Source organism: Manis javanica, chromosome 11 (assembly GCF_040802235.1).
Source record: "Manis javanica isolate MJ-LG chromosome 11, MJ_LKY, whole genome shotgun sequence".
Taxonomy (NCBI): Eukaryota; Metazoa; Chordata; class Mammalia; order Pholidota; family Manidae; genus Manis; species Manis javanica.
In genome coordinates, this window is record NC_133166.1 from 69,355,533 (window position 1) to 69,381,191 (window position 25,659).

Genomic DNA, 25,659 nt, shown 5'->3' on the forward strand with positions numbered 1-25,659 from the left:
TTTCTCTTTTTTTTTTTTTTCCAAGTCCAAGCTGTAAACCAGGTCTATCTAAACCTGGCTTAGATGGTACTGAGACCTCTGAACCTTGTTGTTACTGCAGAGGAGATAAAACCCCTATTCACTTGGGGCTTGGGGTTTGTAGATAAGGTTCCCTGATCTTTGGGTCAGTTCCCCTCTGGCCCTTGGGTCAATAACAATGATAGGCTCAGGGAGGCAGCAAGGTCCTGAGGTCTTGTCTACCCACAGGAGTGAGTCAACAGTGGCAAGGTCACTTTAGTACCTTAAGCACTGGAGTTCAGTCCTCTGGGAACTTAATAGTCTCTGGGAAGCACAGAATAAGAGTGTACAGAAGATAGCTAAGTAGGGGAAGGGGACTAGAGGCCCTTTCGGAGCTGACCAGAATGCTGTGACAAAAAGGGAGGGTACCTAATGCCTGATTTTGGATGAGAGATTGTCTGCAGTTCCTTATCTTGTGAACAGATGTGGGGTAGGTTGGCTGTGTGGGGTTATGTGACTGGAGTAATGTGAGACTAATGCCCAGGAACCAGAGGCTCTGGACTGCGCTGGAAGCTTTCATATTAAGGGGAAGTTTGTACGACTTGGAGTTCCTAGCACTAGATACAGAATTGACAGCCCACAAAGAGCAGGTTGTGGATATATTCAGGATACTGAGTGGATATTTACTTTCCTTCTCCACATATTGGGGCCCATTAGTAACTATAATATCATGGCTTTTGGTGACCTCAAATCATCTCCACCAAGCAGCTGACTCTGGTATTATAGCCTGTGTCCACATGATGTCATGTCTATAGCCACTAAGTTATTGACCAGAGACTTTCTTCAGGACACCCTGCCCAGGGGGTGAGAGGAGCTGGCAATGCTCAGTTGCCATTATAGTATAGTAAGGCGTTGGCTTCCAAGGGTCCTCCTAGGTCTAAGTCCTTAGGCCTTTTCTTCTAACATTCACTTCAAAACAACCCCAAATACATTAAGGGCAAGGAGGAAGCTCAAGGAAGTGAACAGAGTTCTCAGGCACATTCTTAGCCGCCTATACTCTTCCCCCCACCCCCACCCCTCCCGTCTTAATTATCCTGCCTTCGGGCGTCCAATCCTCGCTGCTGTACAGCTGCCAACGGCCCAGGTCCCGCCCCACGTCCACACAGGACCAATGGCCGAGCCTAGGGAGAACCCCAGGCCGTAGGCGGGGCTCACTGAGGACCCCGCGCTGGGCGCCGCCGCCGGCTCGCCTACCCTTTCCCTTAGCAGCCTCCTTTCAACCTTGTCCCCTGTTGGCGCGGCCTTTCGTGCGGTGACGGCGGCGGCGGCGGCGGCGGCGGCTCCGGTTCTTGCCGCAGCTTCCTTCTCTCCTCCCCGCCGGATCCCTGAGTTTGCCCGCCATGTCGCTACTCACTGCCGCTGCCCGCCTCTTCGGAACCAAGGTGAGCAGCTAAGGCAGGGAGCGCGCTGTCCCCTGGAAGGACTGGGCGGCTGCAGGCCCCCCGGCTCCGGGGCCTCCTCCCCTCCCCTCCCCGCAAGCACCCCCAGCGCGCCTTAAAAGGGCCCTGCCCTTGGCGGCCGCCCGTCCTACATGGACTTACAGGGCCATGTGCTCCCTTGGCTGTCTGGCCCTTGAAGGTACGGTGAACGCCGTCCGCCCCCAGCATGTGGTTTGGGGCGGGTGTGGAGTCCAAACCCTGCTATCACCCCGTATGTCTAGGGGGAAAGCGGGGGTGGGGAATGCGTGGCCCTGGAAAAAAGAGGAGCCTCCAGTGGTGAACAGAGGCGTGTCCGTTGGAGTTAAGGGAAGAGCCTGTTTGGAGGAGGGGGCGCGGGGCAAAAGTGGCAGTACTGAACAGGGGTGGGTGTGCTCACTCTGCCTCTGGGCCATAGCTGGACTGACTGATGGCTCATTTCTGTTTCTGCTGTGTAGGGAGGGCCTTGTCAGTTCCTGAGTTGCCTTTTTCCATTTCTCCAACCCAATTATTTAAGCCTTTAGTGACCAAGCCACAGCAGTTCCTGCTGGAGTAGGACTCAGCCTCTTTGTCCTTGGGGCTGTTGCATTCACTCTGCGTGGAAGAGCTTGGCTGGAATGGAGCGCTTCTGTAACACCTCTGCATGATTATCATACAGAATTAGAGAAAGAACCGGGAAGATTGTACCCCTAAACTTCAAGCCAGTAGGTGATACCGGGCAGGACTGGGTAATTCCAGAGTCACATGACCAGCCCTGCTCCTTAACTCGCTCAGGTTTTGCGGTTGCTCCTAAGTCAGCTCTACCCAAGAGATACCCCTCTCCTTCCCTAGGGCCCTTTACTTGTGTTGCCATTGGGATCATAGGAATTCTGTTCCAGATAATGGTGCTTTCTGTTTCAAATTGCTGGTGCTTTTGTCTCTGAGTTAGCTTGGCCTCTTACACAGAGACCCCGCTGTGCTGAGAGAGTCCCAGCCCCCCTAAGCCAAGGGACAGCCCCACAACTGACCTTGACTCAAAGAATTTACACTCTCTTCTGCAGACAGATTGAAACAGCCAGCACCAAAGAAAAGGAAAATCTTACAACGGTTTTGGCTTGCTGTGCGTTACCTTTCAGGGTTGCCGAATAAGGTGAAACCTGTAGGATTTACACTGGGAACTTCCAGGCACCCAACAGCAAGGTGGGGGCCGGTCCTTTGGGAGATACTTGTCTTACTTGACTGTTGCTTCTGCTGCCAGGGGCAGGCTAAGGAAGCCTCCTGGGAAATGAAGCAAGTTCTAGATAGAGTTTTGGCAGAATACGGGACACTATCATTAGCTCATTCCAGAGCTGCTAACCCAGACCAGATAGTCTGACCCTACAGTGAATTTGAAAACCCTTAAGAATTTATCTTTTGAATTTATTTTGCCTCTTAAGCCTCTTGGGGAGCTCAGAAAGTTTTTGGGATGACAGGGCTATGTAATTGTAGTATTGTTATTATTTTGTTACTTTCCTATTGTAGAGCGACCTAAGGATCCCCAAAACCTGTAAATTAGAAGCCATTAGAAGGCTTTTTGACACAACTGGCAAAGCCCAGCAGACTCAGGAGTGGAAATCTGAGCCCTAAGCAGTATGGCTAGGATACCAAGAAGCCTTTCAGTTTGTCAGCATTGCTAGCACCTGCCTTAGCTTTCCAGATTAGCTTGCACGTCATTGGACTTGATTTTATTTTGCTATTAAGTATTAAGGTAGGCTTTAGAAGACAAAAATAGTCTTCTGTCCTGGGAGAACTGACCCCTACCACTTTGATTCTCAAGGTCAGATGTAGTTTCACTTTTCTGAGAAGAAATTCTTTAACCTTGCTAGGAGACACAAATGCTAGTCATTGTTCTGTTTATTGTTCCACCCTACTCACTCTCAGGTAATTAATGAACAGGTAATTAATGAGCCTAATTCAGAGCCTTGAGATGGACTGCTTGTTTACCCAAATGAATTCATACTAAGTGGCTTCAGTATTAGCTGTGGGTGCCTTAGCTTTGTGATGTAAGTACTGTCTTCACAGGCTGTCTGGTTTTGTATTTGGGCTAGGGCCAAATACAAATTAAGAGTAGAAATTGGAGTAGGGCCACCACCGGTTCACTTCTGGACTCCCAGTGCCAATGTGACGTAACCAACCCTAGTTATTTCTTGTACCATTGAGAACTGCTCTTCCAAGTTTGGATGTTTAATAACAGTAAATCAGTCCGAAAGTGTTTGTAGGTAATTTCTAGACTTTTTCAAGACACAAATTAATATCCATGATTCCTTTACAGCAGGTCTACAGCACTGCACAACATCTGTGTAAATCATAGGCTGAAACTGGGTTCGGCAAAACCAAGTCAGTTTTGTCCTATGAAATGTCAGTTAGGCGTACATCCCAGAACGTTTAAAGGCAAGTACCCAAGTCTCTGTGCCTTCACTAGGATTATTGGCCCACTTACAGTAATGGGAGTTCCTTGATGCTTGCTAGGTAGACCGAGGATGAAGAATGGAGAGTAAAGTCACACCATTTGCTAGTGGTGGGGTGACTGCGTTTGTTCTTAGTGGCCTTTTTAGATTGGTAGCAGGTGTATGAGTGGTTGTGGGCGGCAGGGAGTTGAGCAGTGGTGAAACAGATGAGAAGGGAAGGCTGGCAGTTCTGGTTCGGAGAATCCAAGTGGTAGAAGCCTAGTACAGGAAACCAAACTTGGCAGAGCTCTGTAAAGCCACATGGTAATTCCTTCTGCCCTGTTTTAGCACTTAATGTGATAGAGTTGAGTGGGATGTGAAATTTAAGATACTAGTGAGGCAAGTTAGCAATAGCTCTTTCTTATGATTTCTCTTTCAGTTCTTCTTTTTAACTGCCCAAATTCCTTAGGTCCCTGTATTTCTTTTAACGTGCTATCATTTTAAAAGGTCTGTAAGTTCACGGTGGGCATCATCATTTTGGGATGCCTGTTCACAGTGCACATTTGTGAATCCTCCCTTCAGATCTAGGTTCAGGAAAGGTGGGATGGAATCTGGGAACTCACAATTTTTTAAGCACCTCAGATGCTTGGTGGCCCGTGTAGGCTGGTTTGTTTGTGACTTTATTAAATGTATATGTGAAACTGAGTGGTGTTTGGGCATTTTTTTGGAATTAGTGGTTATTTTTTAAATTGACTTAAGTGATTATTCTAAGCAGTAGCTCACTTTAAGCAATTTTTTTCTGGGTTTGTTGTCTCCTTTTTTTCAAATGCCTTAGGAAAAGCCTCTTGTAAATCCCTGGAGCAAAGTGTTAGAAGATAAAACTTGCAAGAATTCCTAGTGGAAGTGGGAACAATTTATAGTTCCTGAGAAAGTAGGTGACAGATACTGTGTACTTACTAGTGTATGCTTAGTGTGCACATAATAAGGTATTCAGCAAATATTTGTCAAAGAACAGGAGATTTCTGCTGAAAAGAAAATCAGGACTCAGTTCTTGTCTGAGTCTGAATTGGTGTCTTGCTCTCTTCCCTGCTGATTGATCAGTGAATCTTCAGGATCAAGTCTGTTAGAAAATGACAGGTAGAATTATTAAGGAAATTCCCCAGAGCATGAAGGGAGTCAAAGTATGAAATTTAAAGATTACTCTGCTCAGGCTATTAAGTGGTATGACTGAGTAGTGCAGTCTGACTTCCATTATTACCATTGTGAAACACAGGCGTTGAATGGCTTTAGTTCTGTGACCTCCTTCTGAGGAGAGAAGAGCCTTTGTCCTGTATTTTTTCCCCCTTAATGCAGGTTGTTCCTTCTGCATTGGAAGCCTTTGTAGCACAAGATTTTTCCTGCCCATTATTAGTGCATTATGTTCGCTTCATCAACTGAGCTGGTCCTGAAGCTTGGCAAAGCTCTGATGTTTTGATGAAGGACAAGGGATCTATGAAAATCAGGAGCATCTTTCTCAAACTCTTAATGTTGGAGCCCCTGGATATAAGACAGGTCATGTTCTAAATGTGCCTAGAATGGAGGTTCAAAGACAATTTTGTTTTTTTCCCTGCAGAGTAAGTGTCCAACATGTGGACCCGTGTTAATAGGCTAAGCGAGAAGTAACCACATTATTGAGTAAGTGCTTATCCAGATAGGATTCTGCTGTTTTCAGAATCTGGGGGAGAAGGGAGTAGTTATCAGTTTTTGGTAAGTTATTTGGCCAATACCCTATTGCAGAAATACCTTAAGTACTATAGGCAAAGGTTTGGCAGAATTTCCTACATAAACTGTTAGTCTTTTGCTTCCCTTGGCCCTTCAAGTTAGAGGTTCATTTAATTACGTTTTCCATCCTAGCACATTTGAGAGCTACAACCCACGTCTGTCACTCACATAAGCAAACTCACTAGAAGAATTCTTGAAAGTGGTGGCACCATTTTCAGGTTTGAGAAAGCCTTAGTGATTGCCATACCCCCACCACCACCCTGTAGAGAATCCTGGGTGTCAGACATTGTGAGCCAGCCCTTTGTCTTTGGAAGCAGCCTTTCCCACCCCTCACCATGAAGAAGCTGACCTATTGAATGAGGTCTAATTCACCTGACAACTGCTGTTCCAGTAGGGTGACTCTACACGTGGCATGCAATCAGAAGTCAAAAGCCCAATTGCCACACCTCCAGAATTGGGGGAGGGGCTGTGAGGTAAAAGTTCAGGGATGACTCAGAGGTTTGTAACTGCCTATCCTGTCAGTGGGTATAACCCGAATGTACTGTACACAAGCTATTGGACAGCTTTCCTTGGCAGCCAGGCATAGATGAAATGAAGTTGTAGCCTTGGGCATCTCCTGTCTACCCATTTGCTCCGCTTGTGAAGATTACTGTTAGTTAAATTTGTTTCCTGTCCCTGACACTCCTCCCCTCTTGGTCAGGAGACCCTTAAAAAGGAATTTTTCTTTTCTATAGCTGTTCTACACCTAGAGAGAATTATCCATTCATCCCTTCCTCAAACTTGATTGCCACTTTTCTGGGAATCAGTGCCAGAAGAGAGTGACACTTGAGGTGGTGGGTAATAGGCCATTTCTAAAAAACAAATAGTATTAAATTCAGCTATACAGAAGGCACTGTTCTAGATGCCTTCATGTAAATTATTTCATACAGTCTACTTTGCCTACCCTGAATTTGGCTTTATTATTATCAATTTAGAAATATGAAAACTGGGACTCATTGGGTCATATTGCTAAAGTAATCTGCACAATAGTGGCAGAACCTGGATTTAGGACTTGATCCTCCGTAACTCTACATTTTATCCTTTTGCTCCCTTGTTGAATACTTTAGTTCTTGGGTGTGTCTCAAATTTGCTGTTCATATGAATCACCTTGTGAGTTTGTTGAGCTGCAGATTTGGTTTCAGTAGGTTTGAGGTGAGGCCCAAGATTCTGCATTTCTAACAAGCTCCAAGTAAATCAAGGCTAATACTGCTGGCTAGGCAGCCATATTTCAAATAGCAAGGCTTTCAATACCTTTACATATGTCCTTATTGGAGCCATAGACTCAGACTTTGAGCTAAGTAACTTGGGTACTATCCTAAATGTGGAGAAAGAAAGGGAAGAATTGTGTTCCTTTAAGGTCTCAAGTTTAGGAAAAGAGCTGAGGCTAGAACCCAGATTTCCTTCCTAATTTACAAGTCATGTGTTGTCTTGTATATTATTCAGGTAAAGTTGTCTTAACTTGAACTTCAACTGTTCCTGTCTTTTGGGTATTATATCAATGAATTGCTCCCTTAAAAATCCTTGACTTCTTCGGTTTCCTTCTAAGCTGCAGGATTATCTAAAAATATGACTAAACCCAAGAAAGTGGTCATACTATTTAATATTATATATTTTTAAAAGCAAATACAAAGCACTTGCTATATGCCAGACATGGTTTTAAGTGCTTAGTAAGTATTGGCTTAATTAATCCTCAGAGCAGTCCTTTGAGCACCTATATTGTTGTTGTTCCCATTTTACAGATAAGGAAACTGAGACAGAGAAAGGTTAAGTAACTTGGCTAAGGCCACACAGCCAGTAAGTAGCCGAGAAGTGTAGTAGATGCGAGGTATACAGGCTTTATTATGCAGCTGCATGGCCAGGCACTCCACAGACTAGCTTTGCTTTGCAAATAGATCTGGCTAAGAGCTGTTGCTGATGAAGATGTGGGACAGTTGAGATCAGCTCTGTTACTCCTGAGGCCCTTCATTAAATGGCAGATCTGCTCTCTACAAAGGAAATTCACTTTACCTATGGTGGAAGTGGGATGATGGTTTGCTTCCAAGTTCCTCTCCCTGACCATTCTCTTAAAGTAGCACTTATACAAATCTGAGAAATGACTGCAGCTAAACCTCAGTCGTGACCAGTCTGATTCCTTTAAGTGATGTATTCCCATAGCCGTGTTAGGGGATCTTCCACCCTTTTCTGGGTGGGGCAGGGGGGTTGTTTTTTGTCTTTTTAACTCTTAAATGAAGTAAAAGGAGAGGGCAGCACATTGATCCTAGCAGTTCTCTCTCACAAGGGGAAAGAACTATTTTTGTTTTATGTTCATATTGGTGGAAGAAAGACCTCCAACCTGAGGGAATTTCCATTTTTGTCTCAAGATCTGGACTCTCATTCTGTCTGTTGAACTTGTTTTTATTTATTTTTTTGCCCATATTAAACTGTTTTGCCAGATTCAACTGTTCTTACAATCCTTCCTTTGACCAGTGAAGCATCTAGCCATTATAAAAACTTATAGATGGTTTAAAAGTGGAAAAATGGTCATTATGGAGAGAGTTCACTTTTCTTCTTTCAGGTATGTTCCCCTGTAGCCTCTAGGAACCAAACCACCACAACGACCAGCCACCCACAGTTGAGAGGGCTGTGTCGCAGGACTGATGTGGTCAGTGTGAGCTGGGACCTCGGAGCGTGGAATAGCTCACTTGAACATGTTACTAGCTCTGTAGAAAAAGTTTGAACTTACTTGTTTTCCCTTGTTCACTTTTTGGTGACTAGAGGCAAACTTTTACTTTTTGGTAAAAAGAGGTAGATTTATTTCTTGCGTGCAGGGACTGGTTCCCATTCGCCCTGTGTAGGGTGAAGAGGTTGCAGTCCTGTTGTGCCTTCCTGCTTGTTACCCAGATGGTCCTTGGTGAACCAGAGGATGCTCTTTAGGAAGTTAGTGAAAGAAGTTAAAGACAATCCTGGTTAAGTTGAGGCATCCCCTTTGCTTTAGAGTCGTACTAGCTTGCCTTCTGCTCTGAGTTTAGCTTCGGATTGATTGATTTTAAAGTCACCTTTTCTGAAGGGTCTCTTCTGTTTTCAGTCCCCCCTATTACTCCAATAGAAAGAGGGATACTAAATTCTCAAAAACCTTAGGCTCTACTTAACTTTTAGGTGTTTTTGGCCTTTTGGCAAAAGGAAAAAAGGTGTGGGCTTGCTCTGGGATTAGATGTGTGTGTGTGTGTGATATTTTTGTTTTGCAAAGTGCTTTCACACTCATTGTAATTTAACCTGTAATTTAAAAAGACTAACCTGTGAAATGTGTGGTGAGTATTTAGTGCCGTTTTATTGTAGATGAGGAAACAGGCTTACTTGGACTATCTCATTTTATCTTCAATAATCTTGTGCAGAAAAGTTAATTTTGTGCAGAATAGTATAATTGGCCATCTTTTTCAGATGCAGTGTTGTACTTTCTGTTGCAGCTCAGCAGTCTTCTCATAAGAAGTTGTTCTTCAGAGGGGGAACCTATCGCTGAACATAGAAAAACATAGGCCAGGTACACTGTTTATCTTTGTGGTGAGCAATAGGCGTTTTGAATCTCAGACCCATCTTTCTGGATAATTTTCTTTCTGAGGTGTATCTTTAAAAACTCCTTTGGTATAGGTGTGGAGGTGATAAACTCTCAGCATTTGTTTATCTGAAATAAAGGTCTTTATTTCATCCCTTCTGTTAAGATTTTTTCCCTGTCTGGATGCACTCCTCAAGCTTAATAATTATTTACCTTTTGAAGATCCTTTCCTGTTTCCACTGCCAGGTGTTACTTTGCAGACAGTCTGTCTGCTCTGCTGTTCCCAGGAAGATTGAACAGTGTGAAAGGCAGCCTCTACCATGGTCTCTGCTGAGCTGGAGAGGCTGAAGTGCTGCCAGGAGAGTAGGGGGTAGTAGGGGGGTCTTACCAGCAGGGTTAAGTAATCCATCATTTCCTCATTAGTTTTTCTCAAGGCCCTCAGAACTGTTGAAAGCTAGATTCCCTTAAATGGGGTACTCTTAACAATTGCCTCTCTGACCTTTGCTTTGTGCCTAACAAAGCCCAGTCCTGGAGCCCAGAGGATGGGAAAGAGTCTCTCTTCAGGGATACAAGAAAGCAGAGCTAAAACCAGCTGCTGCCTCCAGACTGGTAATTCCTTTCAAGCTGTTCAGGGCCTTTTACAGCTATCTTATGTCCAGCTGTGCTTCAAGGCTGAGATGAAGAACAGAGGTTGAGTCACTCTGACTCCTTGTGAGTACATAGGAGAGAGGAGTAAATATAACATAAGGTCTGTGTTTTCTTTGCAGAATGCATCCTGTCTTTTTCTTGCTGCCCGGCATGCCAGTGCTTCCTCCATGGTAAGGTTTGGAAAAGACAGAATCACAGAGGTAGCCTGACCTGTGATGGGTGGGTATGGGTGTGTTTTGCTACCTCTTGAAGGTGTCCATTCTTATTATAGCTATTATTACTACTCCTTTAAGAAATAATTTAGTCAGTAGTATAGTAAGGTGGGGATATCAAATGTTTTTGCCTAATCTATTTTTTTTAATTGTAAAATATACATAAGATAACATTTGCCTTTTTTGTTGTTGTTTTTTCTTTTTTTTCTTTTGATATCTACAATTACATGAGGAACATTATGTTTACTAGACTCCCCCATCACCAAGTCCCCCCCACGTACCCCATTACAGTCAGTGTCCATCAGCGTAGTACTACTTGTCTTCTCTGTGTTGTACAACCCTCCCCATGCCCACCCCCCCGCTACATTATGTCTGCTAATAGTAGCATTTGCCATTTTTAAATGGCAGTAAGTACATTCATATTGTCCAGCCATCACCACCATCCATTCTATAGCTTTGTTATCATTCCAGATTGAAATTCTGTACCCATTAAACAGTAACTTCCCCATTCCCTTCTCCTTCTTCCAAGTTTCTTAATCCTCATCTTGTTGAAGTTGACCATACTTTGTAGCAGATAAAGAAAGCCAAATTCTAAAAAGCAGTCTTCATGTACCTGTTTTGCAGGAAATCTTACCAACCCTTTGACTAGCACTTAGCCTCTCTACTTCTTCTTATAGAATTTGAAAGACGTATTAGCTGACTTGATACCTAAGGAACAAGCCAGAATTAAGACCTTCAGGCAGCAACATGGCAAGATGGTTGTGGGCCAGATCACTGTGGACATGGTAAGGGTTGTGGGGTCTTAGCTGGAAAAAATAGCTCTGTAATGTGTTAGAACAGAAGTACTGTCTCTTCACTGACTATTCAGGAGTATTCTGTCCCATACAAGGAACTGTTAAGCTTATGTATTAGAAATTAGACTGTTCTTTTTTACAAATTAAACAACTGAGCCTAGTCTAATTCATTTTGGGAGGGATGAATGAAGTTTCTGTTCTCTTCCCAGCTGCTCAGTTTTTGGGGCCAGGGCTCTCTGTCTTTGAATTGGTGTTGGACTGACCATCCAGTTAAACCACAGCTCTAGCAGGTCCTCTAGAATAGCTTTAGCTATTGCTTCTCCAGCCCTAAGAGTCTGAGAGGCTCAGATGATAATTCCACAGTGGTGTTTAGCCATTGGTCTCTCTCCCCTTTTCCAGTTATAGATCCCATTCTCTTTACTTTGTGGGAATGAGAGAGTAAGAGTGGGCAGGAGAAGACGTAACATACAATAAGAAAAGGAAGCAAACAGCTGCAGAAACATAAAATACCGATTTCTCTGCTTAAAAATTTAATTTCCACTGTTAGCAGTCTTCCTTGTAAATATAGTAAGTTCACTCTTCAGAAATCTTCCCCTGGATGAATTTTTGCAAGTCAGAAAATAAGTTTCCTCTTTCAGCTCATGAGACACTAACCAACTCTAGTCTTAATTATTCTGACTTCTGGTTACATCCTCCTCTTTTCTCTAGATGTATGGTGGCATGAGAGGCATGAAAGGATTGGTGTATGAAACATCAGTTCTTGATCCTGATGAGGTAAGAGATGCCCCTGATAGTCACTAATCATCACTGAGTTTACTGACTATGTGTACACTGTGATTAGACCAGTGAGGGTAAGGAGAACAAAATAACGAACCTTCACAATTTAGAAGGTAGAAAATATAGACATATGGAATAACTGAAGAACAGGTTTGCCTTTTTATTATTTCAACTAGTAAAACTAGAAGTATAAAGCAGAAGTGAGTTATATGAAAATTCAGTCTTTAAAAGTTCTATTCTAACTTTTTGAAAGGTCTGGTAAGAGTGGGACCAGTCAGTTATGTGACTTCTAGACTAATAAACTCTAAGAGTTGTAACTCTTACTCTTTTCCCTCAAGGGCATCCGTTTCCGGGGCTACAGTATCCCTGAATGCCAGAAACTCCTACCCAAGGCCCAGGGTGGGGAAGAACCCCTACCAGAAGGCTTATTTTGGTTGCTGGTAACTGGAAAGATCCCAACAGAGGGACAGGTAAAGCACAAGGACCTAGTCCTTTCTCATTTACCTCCTCCTCTGCCTTTCTTTAATCTCAGATGCTCAGTCCTGATCTGGCTATGGGTTGGTAGTTTATAGACATGTAGTGAGGGGCAAGAATCAGAGCAGAGTTCTGCTTTATAGGTGTATTGGCTTAAATTCTCTTGGATTTTCTTTATCCAGTGACAATTTTTTTTATTTCTCTTCTTTTTCCTTGCCTTGTGTTCTGAACAATGTCTCCCTTTCCACAGGTATCTTGGCTCTCAAAAGAGTGGGCAAAAAGGGCAGCTCTGCCTTCCCATGTGGTCACCATGCTGGACAATTTCCCCACCAATCTACACCCCATGTCTCAGCTGAGTGCGGCCATTACAGCCCTCAACAGTGAAAGTAACTTCGCCCGAGCGTATGCAGAGGGCATCAGCCGCACCATGTACTGGGAGGTAGGGAGTTGTGGAGCCCTCAGTGATGTGTAATGGGCTTTCAGAGGGCTCGTGTGAAAGAAGAAAAGGGAATGTAGAATTTTTAGGAAAATTACTTCCCTGAATTATAACAGAAGCTCATTTAATAGTTTTTAGTGTAGGCCTGCTCTTTGTTAGTCATTGGGATTGCAGAGATAAAGGCAGCCTGCTTTCTCTTTCCAAGGTTATGGTTTGGTCAGGTGACGTACATGTGGAAAAGAAACTGCAGTTCGGTAATTTTGCTGTAATAGAGGTGTGTACACAGGGCTGTTGAAACTTTGAAAAGGATGCAACTTAACTATAGGGTCCCTGAGGCAGATTTCACAGATAGTCTCACCCCAGCCACAAAGAGTCCTTCTCCTCTTCTTCAAATAGGGAGAGCCTGGAGAAGTTGGGTGAACGGCAGCCAGGGCAGCTAGAGTCTAGGACTGATGCCAGTCAGCCACAGTTGTGGAGCTGCCCACTCAAAATACCTGTCAGGAGTGGAAAGTTAGTTGTTATTCTAGAAGTAGGATCCAGGAACAAATGAGCTTTATTTTCTGAAAATGAAATGTGACCTTAAGAGTTTAAGCTCTGGTTAGAGGATGAGAAGACTGTTGTCTTGTTGCAATATATACTACATAATTCCTTCCATCTGCTTTCAAGTACCCCACATATGCACAAACACTGGTATAAAGTACAAATTACCTGGCTAGGTTTATAGGAGAACATCTCATTTTCTTTTATTTCTTGTTTGGAGCAAGGTGTAGTATAGGACAGAAAAGTTCTTTTTTGCAAAGCCAGTATATTAAATGATTTTGACCAGGAAAAGGCCCCCAAAGAGTTCACTATGATGGAAGGTACAGAAGATCATGGCCCACTGGTCTGATGGAATGCCCTTGGGGTTTTGGCAAATCTGCTTCATTTGGTTGGTCAATATTTAGTGCCAACAGTGTATAAAGAATTATGTTTGCTATTGAGGAAAAGAGGAAGGAGAGTTTGCAATTGATGTTAGTCTGGTTGGCATTGAGGAGGAAAGTATAGGAATGATGTATTCACAAACATTTAAAACATTTATTAAGTCACATGTCAGCAAGTTCAGGAGGTCATATAATTTGAATATATTGCTTTTCATTTTCTTTTTAAAAGTGCTATTCAAGTAATTGTTATGTGTGTGGGTCATCATACAAGAAACAATTAAATCAAGACCAGTTCTCCTATTTTAAGACTCATCTTTTAGAAATTGACCCTCAGAAGTGCCTATTAGTCCTTACAGTGCCATGGTCCTGACTGTGGTAAGGGCTGTAGGAAACACCTTCACACTGTTCGGTGGGTCCCAGGCTTCCAGACGTGCCACACTGCCCACTGCCCTTTATTGGGTCACTGCATTAATTCTGCTCTGCCTGCTGTTGCCTGTATTTCAGTGTACAGCCATCATTTGATCGCTGTGCCATCACCTCTTTGTGAGAGGCCATCAAGACTTTACAGGACTTCTGGAAAATATTTATAAGCTTTGCAGACATATTTGTCAGCCTTCTGTGTCTAGTGAATTCTGTCACACACCAGTAACCGCTTTAGTTTAGTGGAGCTTCAGGCTCTTTCGCTGCCACATCTTGTATTTCTCTCCAAAGGTCAGACACACTTCCAGTTCTTTGTCTCAGTTAGTTTAATCATAGGCTATTTAAGTAGAATTACATGACAGCATTCAGCTAGTTATCTGTTTAAAAATTTATGTTAAGGAGTTTATGTGTGATGTGAGTCTTCCTCATCAGTTCATACTGTTTATATGTTCCTCAAGAGGATGATCTGTCTACAACATCCCTTCTATAACATGACTAAATAGTGTAATCGCTTGAGTTGAATGAGTTAGGTTTCTTTTTGATTGACTTCACTTTGCTCATACAAGGAGATTACTGTGATGCTCCCAGATGTTTAATTATGAAGTAGCCTTAAGATACTGTTGAATTGAATAAAATTTGCAAAGTAGCTGACTAAGTTTTGCTAGTAATGCCACCTTTTGTAAGGCCTATAGAATGATCTTGAATGGTGTATGATAAAATCATCATCCTAATACCTAACAACTCTTGAAAACATGCCAGATATTATGCTTAAATGTTTTATATTTGTTATCTGACTTAATCCTCAGAACAATCCTATGAGGGAAAACTGAAGATTAGAGAAATTTTGTGTAGTTTGCCCAAAGCCATGTATCTAGTAAGTGGTAGAGACTGGATTCAAACTTGAGTTTGCTTCACTCTAGGGTCACTTCACCATTAATACTGGCGCTCTTCTTTTTCTGTGTTTTGTTAACAATGATTGACAGCCAAATACATGGCTCACAATGGTAATAATGATAATTATGGTCAATTTTGTTACCTTTGTGCTAGACAATTGTGATGGTGGCATGTTTTAACATCTTTTCCAAGGCTTTATAGATAAAGAATGAGTTGGTATATAAGTTCATTAAATAGCACCTCAGTCTTAGCTTTTGAAGGAGAAATAAGGAGTTCTCTATTTTTATTTTATTTTATTATTTTTTTAAAGGCTTATGTAACAAAGTTTATTTGATAAGACAGTACACACTCAGATGAGAATGTGGGCAACCTCAGAGAGGAGGTATGCTTAAAGGGTTAAGGGTTTGGGGTTTTATAGGGCCTTTTGGGTAGTGGTCAGCAAAAGGCATGATGCATACAGGTGAATAATAATTCCTCTTAAGTTTTGTCTTAAGAATAGGGGTATTTAGGTGACTGTGTTGATCCAGATCTTGGCTTTTCTTCAACCATGTAGTTTTTTCTTTTCTTTTTGTTTTATTTTTTTATTTTGGTATCATTAATCAACAATTACATGAAGAACATTATGTTTACTAGGCTCCCCCCTTCACCAAGTGCCCCCCACATACCCCTTCACAGTCACTGTCCATCTGCAGAGTAAGATGCGGTAAAATCACTACTTCTCTGTGTTGCACAGCCCTCCCTGTGCCCCCCATGCACTATACATGCTAATCGTAATGCCCTCTTTCTTTTTCCCCGCCCTTATCCCTCCCTTCCCACCCATCCTCCCCAGTCCCTTTCCCTTTGGTAACTGTTAGTCCATTCTTGGGTTCTGTGATTCTGCTGCTGTTTTGTTCCTTCAGTTTTCCTTTGTTCCTATACTCCACATGAGTGAAATCATTTGGTACTTGTCTTTCTCCACCTGGCTTATTTCACTGAGCATAATACCCTCTAGCTCCATCCATGTTGTTGCGAATGGTAGAAACTTTTTTTCTTATGGCTGAATAATATTCCATTGTGTATATGTACCACATCTTTATCCATTCATCTACTGATGGACAGACACTTAGGTTGCTTTCATATCTTGGCTATTATAAATAGTGCAGCAATAAACATAGGGGTGCATCTGTCTTTTTCAAACTGGAGTGCTGCATTCTTAGGGTAAATTCCTAGAAGTGGAATTCCTGGGTCAAATGGTATTTCTATTTTGAGCATTCTGAGGAACCTCCATACTGCTTTCCACAATGGTTGAACTAATTTACATTCCCACCAGCAGTGTAGGAGGGTTCCCCTTTCTCCACACCTCACCAACATTTGTTGTTGTTTGTCTTTTCGATGATGGCGATCCTTACTGGTGTGAGGTGTTACCTCATTGTGGTTTTAATTTGCATTTCTCTGATGATTAGCGATGTGGAGCATAATTTCATGTGCCTGTTAGCCATACTGGATTTCTTCTTTAGAGAACCGTCTATTCAGCTCCTCTGCCCGTTTTTTAATTGGATTATTTGCTTTTTGTTTGTTGAGGTGTGTGAGTATTTTTATTTTTTATATCTCTTGACTGGACAGCATTGATCACTGCAGAAAGCAGGCTAAGGATGCCACTGTCATATCTTGTGTGATACTCACTGCTTCACAGACTTCATCCTCAGTGGTAGGAGTTGAAGCAGTCTCCTTTTTGTGGTTTCTTTATGCTGTGGCCACTCATCCTTTACAAATGATTTTGGAAGTTAGTACATACTCCACAGATAACAGTTTGCTTAGCCAGGGGGCCTGTTCTCCTTGACATTGTGCTCATGAATCCAGGCCTGTAGGATTGCATGTCCTGGGTACAGGGTTCTGGAAGCAGCCTACTTCCTCAGGGAATGTAAGTCTGCAAGGAGGTGTAGTTAATATATGATGTAAATAGTCCCCTGAGATCTTGCAAGTGTTGGTTAGCTAAGTATTTCTTGCTTCAAGTGCTTTTTACTTTTGGCAGTATTCTTATTCTTACTGAATCCTGGTGGCACTGACAAAATTCACTGAGTACTTGAATAGTAGATGACTCTTTAGGGATTAACTAATTTAGTCTAGATATTACAGATTTTGCTCTGTTACAGCAGAACTACTGAAACCTCAATGCCTCTTGCAGGAGCATCTAGCCAGGGGGCTGAATGGGATGGCACTCTGTAAGACCGACCAGCAAGTATCTGTTCTGTACTTCCTGGTGTGGCCGGCCCAAGCAGAAGTTTCCAAAGTTACTTAAGAAGTATCACTGAAAACTGAAAACCTGTCCTTTCCCTAAGGAATTTAAAAGCCCTTTAGGAAGATAAAATTGAGACACAAAAGTAAGCTATTAACATCACAAAAAGGGAGATAATCAGGTATTATGTTTCTCTTAATAAATGAACAAAACACTATTTATTAAATAGGTCTTGCTAAAAAAAATTGAACCTGAATCTGCTTGAGCCTTCTAGATGCTTTGTAAGAAATACAGTGGACAGAGGAACATGTTAAATGACATTATATGTAACCAGTAAAATGTGTCTGAACTGGAAAATTCTGTAGAATGAATCGTCCAATTTTCCACAAGTAAATTGCAAAGTAAAAAAAGGCAAGCACAAGAGAGAACTTAAACTAATTTAAAGAAACTTCAGAGACATATCAGACAATTACAGTGTGGGCTGTTTTCAGTCCTGAATCAGATTAGTGGGTGAGGGTCCTTTTTAATCAGGGAAATTTTAATTCTGAATAGATAATGTTAAATTTTTTTCAGTGGGATAGTGGTTTTGTGATTTTGTTAATGAAAGACTTTTAGAGATAAATATTTGCATGTTGAAATATATGATGTCTTGTATTCACTCAAAATAATTTGGGGGGTGGTGAGAGAGGAAGGTAAAGCTGTAGTTGAAACAAGTGGCCATGAGTTAATTGTTTAAGCTAGATGATGCTTATTGGCTGAGCGGGTAACCTTGTGCAAGTTACTTAATCTCACCAGTTTTCTCATTTGTAAGATGAGGGTTATGTTACAATCGAACACCACTGTTTGACCGACCCTTGGCATATAGGATGAATTTTCTTTGAAAGCTGCAACATAGAGTTAATTATTAAAGCCTTGTGTCGTAGTACATTCATTGAGTGCAAAGTCATGTAGTGGAAAAGATCACGATTAAACATGAGGGTTCAAAATCTGAATTTGGCATTTAGTTGAATGCTCTGAGCCTCAGTTCCCTCATCTGTTAAATGGAGGTCATTATATACTTTGTAGAGTGGTAAAAAATTGAGAATAATATCTTAATGTACATGACATAGTGTGTGTAAATCAGTGCAGTGCTTCGTTCATAGTAGTTACTCAGTTAAATGGTTATTACTGTTATATTCTTTGTATGTAATCATACATATATAATCATCAACCTAGATAACAGACCGTTGAGGACAACAGCAACCCTGCCTAATTCTTCTTTGTTGATAATTCCTTCTCTTTTTCTCCCCGTTAGTTGATTTATGAAGACTGTATGGATCTGATTGCAAAGCTACCTTGTGTTGCAGCAAAGATCTACCGGAATCTGTACCGGGAGGGCAGCAGTATTGGGGCCATTGACTCTAAACTGGACTGGTCCTACAATTTCACCAACATGTTAGGCTATACTGATGCTCAGTTCACTGAGCTCATGCGCTTGTACCTCACCATCCACAGGTGAGCTAACCCAGCAACCATAGCCACCAGTTGCCTGGATTGGTGGGAAGTTAGAAGAAAAGCTGCTTAACATTCTCATCTTCTGGGAATAAGTGGTAGGCAGCAAGGAGATGAAAATACAGCATAAGGGATCATACAAGGCACAAAAGGGGACCAGTAAAGAAAGTCAGAAGATCTAGGGAAATTCCTATAACCACACCAAGAACAAGACAGTGCTTCTAGCTTGGAAAAGGCACCGGCTGCCCACATTTAAGTGGTTCTTTGGCCTTCCAGGAGCTCCTTCTTCTGGCCATTGTTCTTAGAGCTAGAGTGAGTCAGGGAGCTTGGCACACAGGCCATAATCCCTCCAGCCCTGTGGATTAGAATGAAAGCTGGTAATGAGATTGGGTTCTCTCTCATAAGAGCTTTTGTAACTGACCAGCTATAGGCTGGTGTGAGTCCATAACTAAGCTAGTATGTGACAGAGGAGAAAATACAAGGGCTGTTTCCATAACCGGCCCCTTTCTTTTCTTCTTTCTTTTGGCCTTGATTCTCTTTTCTTACTTCACACAGTGACCATGAAGGCGGCAATGTAAGTGCCCATACCAGCCATCTAGTGGGCAGTGCCCTTTCAGACCCCTACCTGTCCTTTGCAGCAGCCATGAATGGGCTGGCAGGGCCCCTACATGGACTGGCAAATCAGGTGAGACTATCTTTTTTCCTGCTCCACCTGTTTCTTTCTGCCATTCTTTGTTTCTGATCTTGGCGCTCTCTCCTGATGTAGGTATTGACGCTCTTTTTTTCCCCAAACCTTACCCATAGGAAGTGCTTGTTTGGCTGACACAGCTACAGAAGGAAGTTGGCAAAGATGTGTCAGATGAGAAATTACAAGACTACATCTGGAACACACTCAACTCAGGACGGGTAAGTAGAGATGCTGGCAACTAGGAAAGAAACCAAAGTCCGCGTTCTGTAATTTGGAAGAATTAGGAAGAAAGAAAGAGGCCCCCAAATTAGAGCTGTTTATTTGTCTCCTCTGAAAAATTTAGAAAAGATGAGAATCTGTACCTTGATACTATAACTGCCTTTTTTACCCTCACTCTTTGTAGGTTGTCCCGGGCTATGGCCATGCAGTACTGAGGAAGACTGATCCACGATACACCTGTCAGCGGGAGTTTGCTCTGAAACACCTGCCTCATGACTCCCTATTTAAGCTGGTGGCTCAGCTGTACAAGATTGTGCCCAGTGTTCTCTTAGAGCAAGGCAAGGCCAAGAATCCTTGGCCCAATGTAGATGCTCACAGTGGGGTGCTGCTCCAGGTGAGTCCTCCCTTCCCTGCTTTCCCTTTAATTTGTGCCAAACCCTATTGTGTCTGCCATGCAGACAACTCCCAGGAAGAACAGGGCTCTACTCCTTTCTTACCCTTTGGATAAGCTGCCTGTGCAGCAGGGGGTGCAGGCAGGAGGACTCTCTCTTCATATCCCAGCTGTTACACTTTCTTGGTGTCATGTCTTAAAGGCTGACTGGGTTAATGTTTTTAACACTCGGACTTGTGCATGCCACTGCCTCTGGTCCATGGATGTAACTTTTCTCCTTTGCCTTGCAGCACTACGGCATGACGGAGATGAATTACTACACAGTCCTGTTTGGGGTGTCTCGGGCACTGGGTGTGCTGGCACAGCTTATCTGGAGCCGAGCCCTAGGCTTCCCTCTAGAGAGGCCCAAGTCCATGAGCACAGATGGTCTGATGAAGTTTGTGGACTCTAAGTCAGGATAAAACTGGAGACCAGGGGTAAACTACAGACAGTGAGGGAACTGTAAAAAAAAAAAAGTATACTTTTGTTCTGGGGGCTTTTAAAGACTTAAGATTAAATTCTATCTGAGGCACTGAAAGTAAGTTTGAGGTTAAAATATAAATTAAGACTTTAAAAGATGAAGAGTAACCCCTTCTTCCCTACCCAGCTCCATTCCCTTGCCTGGTATGAGTTGTCCAATCAACTGTAGGATGACCAGAACTGATGCATGTGGTATGGGCTAGGCCAGCCCCCACTACCATCTCTAGAGTGAGAACCTGGCTCCTCTTTCCCAGAGACAAAGCTGGTTGCAGAGAAGCTGCAGCACCTGAGAGCTTTCAGTTCTACTCTGCCCAGCCCAAGATTCTGCCCCTTCTGTTTTTGTAGGAATCATGTTGGACAGTCAGCTGTACCAAGCCCCATTGCCCCCTCCCACGCTGACACCTTCTAACACAACCTGTTGGTTAGCTGGATATGCTTGGGCTTTTTTTTTATGCTACCAGGTGACTATAAAGCCATGGTATTTGTTGTGACTGGTACCCAGTGTTTTTTATTTCTCTTTGTAAAATTATCCCATGAAAATTAAGACCTGGGAGTGTTCTGTTCTCCAGGACTATAATGCCCACCTCCTTCTGGATTTTCTGTATCTGCTGTACCTTAAGCTGAGGGTGCTCTGGACCTTTCCCTGTTGGCTCTACTAAGTCCTCTTCCAGCAGGCTGTATATACCAGTTTGATCTGTGGTCTTTCCCAGTCATTTGGCTCTTATCAGTGCTTAATGTAAACTAAGCCTTCTATTTCCACAAAACTGATCTTTTCTCCCATTTATTTTAATGTGTTGGGGGCCATAGAATAGCGACTTGGAAATGACAGCATATTTTCGTGGTCTGGTTCCAGGGGTACTAGCACCTCTTTCTGGGCAGGGAAATGACTATAGGTTGGACATGGTCTCCTTTGAGTATCAGGTCCTGGGGCTGAGGGCATTAAAAATAGTAGGCCTTCCTCTTCATCCCCTGCAACAAGAAAATACTCCTTTATTTATTAGGGTCCTTATACAGCCCCCTTCCCCAAGTGTTTGTTTTATAAGCCCCATTGCACAGGTTTCCAGTGACTCAGAATGCTCTCCTGCCTTTTCTTTGAGAAAGGATTGAAATACACTCCTGTTGTACCATCTTCTTCCCTTGAAACTCCTGCCTGTGTTTGTGTGGATCCCTAATCCCCAGAACCATGCTGTTGAGATGGACACACTGTAAACCCCTGGGTAACTGTCAAGTCGTGATGCAGACTTCAGGTTGTTCTGTATAAAACACAAAATAAATGTTTTTATTAACAGTGGTTGAGCCTGCTATTAAATAAGGCCTGTAAGAACTTGTTACAAGGTAAGGAGTCAGGCCAGTGAGAATCCTGGACTTAGTGGGCTATAAGTTACCTTGTGCATCCCTTTATCTTTAGGCAAGTTTGGCATTCATTTGCCCTAATCAGAAGACAGGCCTCCTTTGAGAGTTCCAAAGGAAATTTCTGTCTTTCCTTAAGGTTAGAGTCCTTGACCTTTAGCCCCCAATCCTTCCTTATTGGTTGTAACACTCAAGGACTATAGCTGAGACTGCACAATGCTTAGGAGACTAATCAAAGGAAATTAGTTCAGCCCACTGAGTGAAAGAACAAACTTAACCAAGGACAAACAGGAGAGAACTGCTAGTTCAGGATCTGAGCCACCAGAGGGTTCTGGTACTTTGTGGACTGTCTGTTCTTTGCAACTTTTCTTAAGGATGCCCCCAAAATAAGAGGTGGTCCTCCTGAGGGCATCAGTTATATGGGAGGTCTGAGACCAGATTATTCAGTCCTGAGACTCCCGCTGCAACTGACCTTCTGAAAAAAGTCTATAAATAGGTAAGAGAGTGGGTACTAGGTCCTGGCTTGTAGAATGTGCTACTATAGTTAGCAGGGACATTGTGTCCAGGAGGCCTTCTTGAACCTTCACTCTCCTAGGGAAGGAAGCCATGACTTTCTTCTCTGCTATATCAACATTACCCCAAGAAACAACATAAAAAAGCCAAATTCACACTGTCACAATTTATTGAAATTTTAGAAAAACTCAGGCCAAGTGGAAGAGTTAGGTCCAACCCTAAAGTACAGCTCTGTTGGGTGCTTTTTTTTTCCCCTTGCCCCTGCAGCACTGATGGTAAGAAAGTCTTGCTCTCCACTAGCCAGGCAGCATGGAAATAATTACTCTTCAAGTGAGGTCACATGGATCTCAAGATGGGGCCAGATCTCAGGCAGGTAAGTTACTGACCACCCACTATCTGTCAGGAAAAAGCTTAATTTATTCAGTCCTTAGGAAAGCTGCTATCTTCCCCTTCTCAGATACTAAGGCACCTTGACGGGGCCCACAAACAACTGCAGTCCAGATTGTAATTCACTATAAGACAGCTGCAGTATCAAGTATATGGAGCTCTGAAGATGAGCCCGACCCTTCCCTCAGCATCTCTTTTCTATACCCACTACTTTTTATCTCCCCCAGCATTTCCAGCCAGCTTAGAGTCCAATTTCTGGGGAAGTGAGAGGGAAAACAGTATTATGAACACAGACTCTTCTCTCAAATTGGAGCAAGAGGCAAATGAAATAAATAGGAGAATTGGAGGGAGAGAAGAGAAGAGGCTAGGGAACATCCTTTGCCTCAAGTCTGGTGCACCTCATGGAACATCAGTTCACGGGGGATGGCTGTTTCTGGACCAAACTTGGTGGCTGCCCGGCGCTCGAAGGCAGCAACATTCTGTTTGACAACCTCATCAAAAAACATGGTGGCCAGCTGGGAGTGCAGCAGAGAACGAAATTCAAAAGAAATCTGGGAATGGGTAAGAGACAGAAACTCTTCAAGACCCATGTTGGATAGTCCTTGGCCAAATGCAAGAATACTCAGTGTCTTTTCTTGATTCCCCCCTCCAGTTTTTTGGGATACCCTAAAAACCCTAGTGTAGGACTGAGCACAGAGTACAAGACCGATACAAGGTGGTGGGAGTCATTGACTTGGGAAACGCTGAGTGACAAAGAATGACTACGTCAGCTGTGCCCCAACACCCACTTGTAACCCTGCTACATAGCCTCCTGACTCACCGAAAAGTCCACAGTGCAAGTTCGAGGGTAGGCAGGAATACCAGGACTGAATCGCCAAATGGTCTCTAAGTGGTTGAAGAGCTTGCCATCAGTGCAAACAGCCTAGAATAGGGCAGTTGAGTAAACAATATTACAACAGAATAAAAGCCACTCTAGGTATACGAGGCTATAGGAAGAAATTGAGAGCCATTTTCCTTTTATTTCATCAGGGAAGTTACAACACATGGGAATACATTCATTACCAGGAAAGACAAAATGGCCCTTAAATGTAAAAATGCTAGAGAACACAACAAACTCATCAGTCCCTCCCAGACAGGCCTCACCTTGACCATGTGAGGTTTGACCATGGAAACAGCAGAGGTATAACGTTCCATGACAGGTGGAAAGCCAACCTCCAACTGGGCCTTCAGGTGACCTTTGCGGCTGGATACCACCAATGACTTCTTACACCAGGGCACAAACTCACGGTACTCCTGCACATTGGACACCACCTCGTACATCTCCTGCATCGAGTACCTAGGGCACGGAATCAGAGAGGCCAAAGAACTGCCAGCTGAGTCAGCTTCCTCCTTGCCCTAGGTGCCCTCCCTGCTAACTATGCACCTCTAGGAACTAGAGGTCCCAAAGAAGCCTGTGTGAATGGTTTCCCCAAATCAAAGGAGCAAATTTCCATGATGCTGACATTACCTTGTTTTGCAGTTTATAGAATGTTTTTGCATTTATTATTTTGATCCTAAGAGGGGCCATCTGGGGAGAACAGGCTGTCAATTTTACTGGTGTTCACAGGACTCAGATCCCAGCTCCACAACTAACAATGTAGCCCTAGGTAAATTAACCTGTGCCTCCATTTTTCTCATCTGTAAATAGTGGTACCAATAGTACCTGATTGATAGGTTTGCTGTGAGGATCAGATGACAGAATCTATGTAAAACACCTAAGCAGTCTAGTGCTAGCAGTAGCAAGGGCTCCATAAGTTCCCTATTGTGCTCAGGATACATAAAATTGTCAGGTCAGCAGAGATACTCTACCCTGTTCTGCCATATTGTCCAACCCTAGCCACCTGTCACTTAATCTTCATACAAAGCAATCAAGAGCAAGAAGGAAAGTAAAGTTGGAGGGTGGCAGGGAAGAAGAAAAGATCAGTAACATGGCAGGCAAGAGGGGTGGCCAGTAATGAATTTTGCCCACCATCGCTATCCTTCCATTCTTGCCTGGACGTGATCATTTTATTTGAAAGGGAAGGAAATGTGGAGGGATGGTGGACTCGGGAGGACGCTCACCCCATGATCCTACGCTCGGAGTACGCCTTTCGTTTGTTGGTGAAGGGGGCAGCAAAGCCCATGAAGGAACGACTGGGAGATAAGCCAGCCTCGGCAGCCAAGATCCGGGCAGTCCGGGTCCAAAGGAGGCTGCAGGAGATCCTAAGTCTAAGGCCAGAAGCAAAGGCGAGACAACGTCATGACCCTTTGTGGTCCTCAACCGCTGCCGCGTAAAGGCGAAGAGGGGCTCATCCCCAGGGTAGGTTGTGCAGACAAGCTTGTGCACACCCAGGCACCTGCTGCTCCTCAGGCTTTCTGGCCAGGGAGTCACAAGTGCGAAAGGTCGAGGGCGACTGAGGACAGAGCCGGGGGAGGAGACAGGGCAAAGCGGGGGTGCGTGCGAACCGCCAGCTGCCTCTGGCTGGGGGCTAACTACTGCCGAGAGCTGGGCCTCCCGGAAGCCTCGGAGTCTGCGGGGCGTCGCCAAGCCCGTCGCTGCCCCGGCGCTCGGGACGACAAGCGTTGGCTGGGCACCCAGCCCGGGGCCTCGCCCTCGCGAATTACGTGCGGAAGCGCTCCGTGAGCCCTGCTTTCGTGCCCCGCAGCCGCAAGCGCGGAGCGGCGCCCCAAGCCTGCACGTGGCGCTCTGGGGTCCCGTGTAACCCCCTTTTCTGCGCCGACGCCCGTGCTCCCTCTCACCTCATTGGTCGCGGCAGCCGCGGCGGGCCCGGGGGCGGAGCCGGGCGGAGCAGGAGGCCGCGGCAGCGCTGGACCGCCGCGCGCGTCCCGACCGGGAGTCGCCGCGCGCCCGCAGAGGCCATGCGGGCGGCCCTCGCGTCCTCTGTTCGTGCCGGCTACGCCCTTCTCGCCCGGGAGACGGAGCGCGGGGAGCAGGGGCGGCGCGGGGCTGAGGCTACCTGCTCCCGCCCGGCGGCCAGGGAGGTTGGAACTGAGGCAGCCCCCGCGGCTGCCAGTACTCACGTCACGCCGTGGCTCAGGTCGGGCAGGGGAGGCAGCGCGGCGCAG

At 44.2% G+C, this 25,659-nt stretch overlaps 2 protein-coding genes and 1 long non-coding RNA gene across 6 annotated transcripts in view; 1 reads left to right on the plus strand and 2 right to left on the minus strand.

Moving 5' to 3' along the window:
* The window catches only part of LOC118970647 (uncharacterized), a 455,888-nt gene that overhangs the window by 417,590 nt on the left and 12,639 nt on the right, over positions 1-25,659 (minus strand). The gene's annotated exons all lie outside the window — the stretch shown is intronic.
* CS (citrate synthase) lies at positions 1,227-21,595 on the plus strand. Its single transcript, XM_017668601.3, has 11 exons — positions 1,227-1,439; positions 9,974-10,024; positions 10,744-10,851; positions 11,569-11,634; positions 11,976-12,107; positions 12,362-12,550; positions 18,291-18,490; positions 19,043-19,172; positions 19,292-19,393; positions 19,579-19,788; positions 20,076-21,595. Exons 1-11 carry the CDS (start codon positions 1,398-1,400, stop codon positions 20,244-20,246), a joined length of 1,401 nt encoding a protein of 466 aa, XP_017524090.1. The 5' UTR covers positions 1,227-1,397; the 3' UTR covers positions 20,247-21,595.
* COQ10A (coenzyme Q10A) lies at positions 21,180-25,643 on the minus strand. Of its 4 annotated transcripts, none has more exons than XM_037008961.2 (5): positions 25,333-25,631; positions 24,655-24,801; positions 23,698-23,920; positions 23,375-23,476; positions 21,180-21,557 (listed from the first exon to the last, which is right to left on the minus strand). In XM_037008961.2, exons 1-5 carry the CDS (start codon positions 25,452-25,454, stop codon positions 21,267-21,269), a joined length of 885 nt encoding a protein of 294 aa, XP_036864856.2. In that variant the 5' UTR covers positions 25,455-25,631; the 3' UTR covers positions 21,180-21,266. The 4 variants fall into 4 exon arrangements, with proteins under 4 accessions (XP_036864856.2, XP_036864857.2, XP_036864858.2 ...); XM_037008962.2 differs by having other exon boundaries at positions 23,698-23,890; positions 25,333-25,628; XM_037008963.2 differs by lacking the exon at positions 21,180-21,557 and adding an exon at positions 22,319-23,105 and having other exon boundaries at positions 25,333-25,643.